At 53.3% G+C, this 7546-nt stretch overlaps 1 protein-coding gene across 1 annotated transcript; it reads right to left on the bottom strand.

Moving 5' to 3' along the window:
• Positions 1 to 351: 351 nt before the first annotated feature.
• LOC138775872 (complement C5-like) lies at positions 352 to 4489 on the bottom strand (the record flags this gene model as incomplete). Its single annotated transcript, XM_069956061.1, has 4 exons — positions 4380 to 4489; positions 3592 to 3674; positions 2998 to 3088; positions 352 to 458 (listed from the first exon to the last, which is right to left on the bottom strand). Coding segments are annotated over exons 1-4 (355 nt in total), but the record flags the coding sequence as incomplete, so codon positions are not given.
• Positions 4490 to 7546: the final 3057 nt, after the last annotated feature.

Raw genomic sequence — 7546 nt, 5'->3', positions numbered from 1 at the left:
CCACCAGGGGGGAGGAGGTGATGGAGACCACCAGGGGGGAGGAGGTGATGGAGACCACCAGGGGGAGGAGTGATGAGGACCACAGGGGGGTGGGTGATGGGGACCACCATGGCAAGGGGGGGGTGGAAGGTACCACCAGGGGACGGAGTGATGGGGACCACCAGAGAATGAGGTGATGGGGTCCAGCAGGGGGGTAGGTGATGGGGACCACCAAGGGGGTGGGGTGATGGGGACCATCAGGGGGGTGAGGTGATGGGGACCCCAGGGGGGGCGGGGTGATAGGACCACCAGGGGGGCGGAGCAGACCTCCAGGAGGGCGGGGGGATTGGGACCACCAGGAGTTGCTCTTACCGTCTGCACATCGATGGATTTCGGCAGCATGCTCCTCTTGCCATCTTGCAGTAACCCGTAGCGGGACGTACACCTGGGCCTGCTCCACCTTCTTACCATAATAATAGCTGGAAATGTGACCAAGAAGCAAATCCTCACACTCCACATAGTAGTGAGAGAGTATATTATATATCTATGGAGCTGTATACTCTGGTGCTGTGGCTCCCCCTAGTGGCCGGCAGGCAGTATATTACTCCTGTGCTGTGGGCTCCCCCTAGTGGCGGGCAGTATATTACTCCTGTGCTGTGGGCTCCCCCTAGTGGCCGGCAGGCAGTATATTACTCCTGTGCTGTGCTCCCCCTAGTGTCCGGCAGGCAGTATTTTACTCCTGTGCTGTGGGCTCCCCCTAGTGGCAGGCAGTATATTACTCCTGTGCTGTGGGCTCCCCCTAGTGGCCTGCAGTATATTACTCCTGTGCTGTGGGCTCCCCCTAGTGGCGGGCAGGCAGTATATTACTCCTGTGCTGTGGGCTCCCCCTAGTGTCCGGCAGGCAGTATATTACTCCTGTGCTGTGGGCTCCCCCTAGTGGCAGGCAGGCAGTATATTACTCCTGTGCTGTGGGCTCCCCCTAGGGGCGGGCAGGCAGTATTTTACTCCTGTGCTGTGGGCTCCCCCTAGTGGCCGGCAGGCAGTATATTACTCCTGTGCTGTGGTGCTCCCCCTAGTGGCCGGCAGGCAGTATATTATCCTGTGCTGTGGCTCCCCCTAGTGGCCGGCAGGCAGTATATTACTCCTGTGCTGTGGGCTCCCCCTAGTGGCGGGCAGGCAGTATATTACTCCTGTGCTGTGGGCTCCCCCTAGTGTCCGGCAGCAGTATATTACTCCTGTGCTGTGGGCTCCCCCTAGTGGCAGGCAGTATATTACTCCTGTGCTGTGGGCTCCCCCTAGTGGCAGGCAGTATATTACTCCTGTGCTGTGGGCTCCCCCTAGTGGCGGGCAGGCAGTATATTACCCTGTGCCTGTGGGCTCCCACTAGTGGCAGGCAGGCAGTATATTACTCCTGTGCTGTGGGCTCCCCCTAGTGGCCGGCAGGCAGTATATTACTCCTGTGCTGTGGGCTCCCCCTAGGGGCGGGCAGGCAGTATATTACTCCTGTGCTGTGGGCTCCCCCTAGTGGCGGGCAGGCAGTATATTACTCCTGTGCTGTGGGCTCCCCCTAGTGGCGGGCAGGCAGTATATTACTCCTGTGCTGTGGGCTCCCCCTAGTGGCCGGCAGGCAGTATATTACTCCTGTGCTGTGGGCTCCCCCTAGTGGTGGCTGTATATTACTCCTGTGCTGTGAGCTCCCCCTAGTGGCGGGCAGGCAGTATATTACTCCTGTGCTGTGGGCTCCCCCTAGTGGCGGGCAGTATATTACTCCTGTGCTGTGGGCTTCCCCCTAGTGGCGGGCAGGCAGTATATTACTCCTGTGCTGTGGGCTCCCCCTGTGGCGGGCAGTATATTACTCCTGTGCTGTGGGCTCCCCTAGGGGCGGGCAGGCAGTATAGTTGGCAGGCAGGCAGTATATTACTCCTGTGCTGTGGGCTCCCCCTAGTGGCCGGCAGGCAAGTATATTACTCCTGTGCTGTGGGCTCCCCCTAGTGGCGGGCAGTATATTACTCCTGTGCTGTGGGCTCCCCCTAGTGGCGGGCAGTATATTACTCCCTGTGCTGTGGGTCTCCCCTAGGGGCGGGCAGGCAGTATAGTGGCAGGCAGGCAGTATATTACTCCTGTGCTGCAGGCTCCCCCTAGTGGCGGGCAGGCAGTATATATTACTCCTGTTGCTGTGGGCTCCCCCTAGTGGCCGGGCAGGCAGTATATTACTCCTGTGCTGTGGGCTCCCCTAGTGGCGGGCAGGCAGTATATTACTCCTGTGCTGTGGGCTCCCCCTAGTGGCGGGCAGGCAGTATATTACTCCTGTGCTGTGGGCTCCCCCTAGTGGCGGGCAGGCAGTATATTACTCCTGTGCTGTGGGCTCCCCCTAGTGGTGGGCAGGCAGTATATTACTCCTTGTGCTGTGGGCTCCCCCTAGTGGCCGGCAGGCAGTATATTACTCCTGTGCTGTGGGCTCACCCTAGTGGTGGCTGTATATTACTCCTGTGCTGTGGGCTCCCCCTAGTGGCGGGCAGTATATTACTCCTGTGCTGTGGGCTCACCCTAGTGGTGGCTGTATATTACTCCTGTGCTGTGGGCTCCCCCTAGTGGTGGCTGTATATTACTCCTGTGCTGTGGGCTCCCCCTAGTGGCCGGCAGGCAGTATATTACTCCTGTGCTGTGGGCTCCCCCTAGTGGCAGGCAGGCAGGCAGTATATTACTCCTGTGCTGTGGGCTCCCCCTAGTGTCCGGCAGGCAGTATATTACTCCTGTGCTGTGGGCTCCCCCTAGTGGCGGGCAGGCAGTATATTACTCCTGTGCTGTGGGCTCCCCCTAGTGGTGGCATATATTACTCCTGTGCTGTGGGCTCCCCCTAGTGGTGGCTGTATATTCCTGTGCTGTGGGCTCCCCCTAGTGGCGGGCAGTATATTACTCCTGTGCTGTGGGCTCCCCCTAGTGGCCGGCAGGCAGTATATTACTCCTGTGCTGTGGGCTCCCCCTAGTGGCCGGCAGGCAGTATAGGAGGACACTTACCTTGCTCTCACGGTGACCCTGAACTCTCTGAACGTCTCGTATGATATAAAGTTTCTCTCAGGTTTTATGGTGACGAAGAATCGGGGCAGCACTGAAATACAGAAGACAGTGTAATTACCGTAATACACCATGTATACAGCCGAGTGTAATTACCGTAATACACCATGTATACAGCCAGTGTAATTACCGTAATACACCATGTATACAGCCAGTGTAATTACCGTAATACACCATGTATACAGCCAGTGTAATTACCGTAATACACCATGTATACAGCCAGTGTAATTACCGTAATACACCATGTATACAGCCAGTGTAATTACCGTAATACACCATGTATAAAGCCAGTGTAATTACCGTAATACACCATGTATACAGCCAGTGTAATTACCGTATTACACTATATACAGACAGTGTAATTACTGTATCATACCGTGTATACAGCCAGTGTTATTACCGTACTACACCGTATATACAGTGAGTGTAATTACCGTATTACACCATATATACAGTTGAGTGTAATTACCTTATTACACTGTGTATACAGCAAGGGTAATTACCATACTACACAGTGTATACAGCCAGTGTAATTACCGTATTCTTTTACTTCAAACACAGTGGTCGCTGAGGTTGTGTAGTTCGCATTGTAGGCGGCCTCTATCTTCCACGTCCCAAATCTGAAGGAAAGGGATCAGAAAAACATGACCTGCCGCAACTTACTAACACTGGGCTCCACCAATTCTGTCCCACAGCTCCACCCACACCATCACACACCTCCACCCACCTGTCCGACAGCTCCACCCACCTGTCCGACAGCTCCACCCACCATCACACAGCTCCACCCACCTGTCCGACAGCTCCACCCACCCGTCCGACAGCTCCACCCACCCATCACACAGCAACACCCCAGCCGTCCGACAGCTCCACCCACCTGACCGACAGCTCCACCCACCCGTCACACAGCTCCCACCCACCTGTCCGACAGCTCCACCCACCCGTCCAACAGCTCCACCCACCCGTCCGACAGCTCCACCCGCCCATACCCACAGCCCACCCACCCCATCACACAGCTCCACCCACCCGTCCGACAGCCCCACCCACCCATCCCACAGCCCCACCCATTCACACAGCTCCACCCACCCGTCCGACAGCCCCACCCACCCATCCCACAGCCCCACCCATCACACAGCTCCACCCACCCGTCCGACAGCTCCACCCACCTGTCCGACAGCTCCACCCACCCATCCCACAGCCCCACCCACCCATCACACAGCTCCACCCACCCGTCCGACAGCCCCACCCACCCATCCCACAGCCCCACCCACCCATCACACAGCTCCACCCACCCGTCCCACAGCTCTGGGGATGGAGAAGTCATTTACTTGGGGTTGGCTGGAATCTTGAAGTCAGGGAAGGAGATGATGCCGGTGATGTCTGGCTGGGTGACAACGTCCATAACAACCTCATCTGGATCCTAAATATAAAGCAAAAAAGGCGTAACAGGATCTATCAGGAAGACATGCTGTGCAATGGAGGGGAGCTGCAGCCATGGCCTCATGTGGGGTGGTATACTTGTCACAGGAAGTCATACACTCTAGTCCCCTCCAGAGCTGCACTCACTATTCTGCTGTTACATCATGTCTCATCCTCCAGAGCTGCACTCACTATTCTGCTGTTACATCCTGTCTCATCCTCCAGAGCTGCACTCACTATTCTGCTGTTACATGCTTTCTCATCCTCCAGAGCTGCACTCACTATTCTGCTGTTACATCCTGTCTCATTCTCTAGAGCTGCACTCACTATTCTGCTATTACATCATGTCTTACCCTCCAGAGCTGCACTCACTATTCTGCTGTTACATCCTGTCTCATCCTCCAGAGCTGCACTCACTATTCTGCTGTTACATCCTGTCTCATCCTCCAGAGCTGCACTCACTATTCTGCTGTTACATCCTGTCTCATCCTCCACAGCTGCACTCACTATTCTGCTGTTACATCATGTCTTACCCTTCAGAGCAGCACTCACTATTCTGCTGTTACATCCTGTCTCATCCTCCAGAGCTGCACTCACTATTCTGCTCTTACATCCTATCTCACCCTCCAGAGCTGCACTCACTATTCTGCTGTTACATCGTGTCTCATCCTCCAGAGCTGCACTCACTATTCTGCTGTTACATCATGTCTTACCCTCCAGAGCTGCACTCACTATTCTGCTGTTACATCCTGTCTCATTCTCTAGAGCTGCACTCACTATTCTGCTGTTACATCATGTCTCCTCCTCCAGAGCTGCACTCACTATTCTGCTGTTACATCATGTCTCATCCTCCAGAGCTGCACTCACTATTCTGCTGTTACATCATGTCTCATCCTCCAGAGCTGCACTCACTATTCTGCTGTTACATCATGTCTCATCCTCTAGAGCTGCACTCACTATTCTGCTGTTACATCATGTCTCATCCTCCAGAGCTGCACTCACTATTCTGCTGTTACATCATGTCTCCTCCTCCAGAGCTGCAGTCACTATTCTGCTGTTACATCATGTCTCATCCTCCAGAGCTGCACTCACTATTCTGCTGTTACATCCTGTCTCCTCCTCCAGAGCTGCACTCACTATTCTGCTGTTACATCCTTTCTCATCCTCCAGAGCTGCACTCACTATTCTGCTGTTACATCATGTCTCATCCTCCAGAGCTGCACTCACTATTCTGCTGTTACATCATGTCTCATCCTCTAGAGCTGCACTCACTATTCTGCTGTTACATCATGTCTCATCCTCCAGAGCTGCACTCACTATTCTGCTGTTACATCATGTCTCCTCCTCCAGAGCTGCACTCACTATTCTGCTGTTACATCATGTCTCATCCTCCAGAGCTGCACTCACTATTCTGCTGTTACATCCTGTCTCCTCCTCCAGAGCTGCACTCACTATTCTGCTGTTACATCCTTTCTCATCCTCCAGAGCTGCACTCACTATTCTGCTGTTACATCATGTCTCACCCTCCAGAGCTGCACTCACTATTCTGCTGTTACATCAGGTCTTATCCTCCAGAGCTGCACTCACTATTCTGCTGTTACATCCTGTCTCATCCTCCAGAGCTGCACTCACTATTCTGCTGTTACATCCTGTCTCATCCTCCAGAGCTGCACTCACTATTCTGCTGTTACATCATGTCTCATCCTCCAGAGCTGCACTCACTATTCTGCTGTTACATCAGGTCTCATCCTCCAGAGCTGCACTCACTATTCTGCTGTTACATCCTTTCTCATCCTCCAGAGCTGCACTCACTATTCTGCTGTTACATCATGTCTCATCCTCCAGAGCTGCACTCACTATTCTGCTGTTACATCATGTCTCATCCTCTAGAGCTGCACTCACTATTCTGCTGTTACATCATGTCTCATCCTCCAGAGCTGCACTCACTATTCTGCTGTTACATCATGTCTCCTCCTCCAGAGCTGCACTCACTATTCTGCTGTTACATCATGTCTCATCCTCCAGAGCTGCACTCACTATTCTGCTGTTACATCCTGTCTCATCCTCCAGAGCTGCACTCACTATTCTGCTGTTACATCATGTCTTATCCTCCAGAGCTGCACTCACTATTTTGCTGATGCACCATGACCAACATGTTATCCAAAAATATCTAAACAATACAATGCACCAAGTATTAGATACCAGAAAGCTCTTCCCTGCATGGGTCGGATGGATAGGGACATCCAGGAACATATATTTAGCAGCTGGTAAGAAGGTTGCATTGGAGGGGGGGGGGGGGGTCATCTCACACTGCCTCTGCACACACCTTACACTGCCGCTGCATACACACCACCAAACACCTCATGCAGTTGTCCCACCTCGGGTGTTGCTATTGGTTACACCCTTCGTAAAAGCCTGTCTTATGTGGTGATGTAGTAGTGATAAAATTTCACCACTAGATGTTGCTATTTCAGGTATGTGTACTTAATTGCTGCACGGCTGATGTATGTAAAAGGTTATTGTTTATTTGTGTGTCACATTGATCTGTGAACCTATGGGAGTCTCTTCTTCTGTTCTATCATCTCTCTCTTTAGTTCTTCTATTGCACTCTTCACCTACTCACAGCGCACCTTAGATACGCTGAGGAAGGAAGTCACATGGGCGGAGGAAGTGCATGAGACTTTTGTGTTGGATGTAGTAGGGGAAGGATGCAAGCTAGACAGCTCCCTACAGTGGTCCTCTCTGGGCCCTGGCCCTCTGCCAGGTCCCCCTACTCTCAGGAGTTAGTCCCCGTATAGGTAGGAAGCAAGACAAGATGCAGCTAACAGTTTTCTCTCAGCTTACTCTACACAACACTATGCAGCGCTAAACTCCTACAGGAGAGGTCAACTCAGAGGTCATCTCAACCCACGCTGTGGACTTGGAGAGTCACAGTGCAGGACAGTATCCAGAGCCAGCAGTAAGCTAGGAACTGATCTGCCCGCTCCCTGATTATCTTCTGCCCGCTCCCTGATATCTTCTGCCGCGCTCCCGGTATCTTCCTGAATTCTGCCTGCTCCCTGAATATCTTCTGCCC

The sequence above is a fragment of the Dendropsophus ebraccatus genome, unplaced genomic scaffold, assembly GCF_027789765.1.
Source record: "Dendropsophus ebraccatus isolate aDenEbr1 unplaced genomic scaffold, aDenEbr1.pat pat_scaffold_2325_ctg1, whole genome shotgun sequence".
In the NCBI taxonomy this organism is placed as follows: Eukaryota; Metazoa; Chordata; class Amphibia; order Anura; family Hylidae; genus Dendropsophus; species Dendropsophus ebraccatus.
The sequence above is the reverse complement of the archived record's forward strand: the minus strand, read 5'-3'. Positions and strand labels throughout refer to the sequence as shown.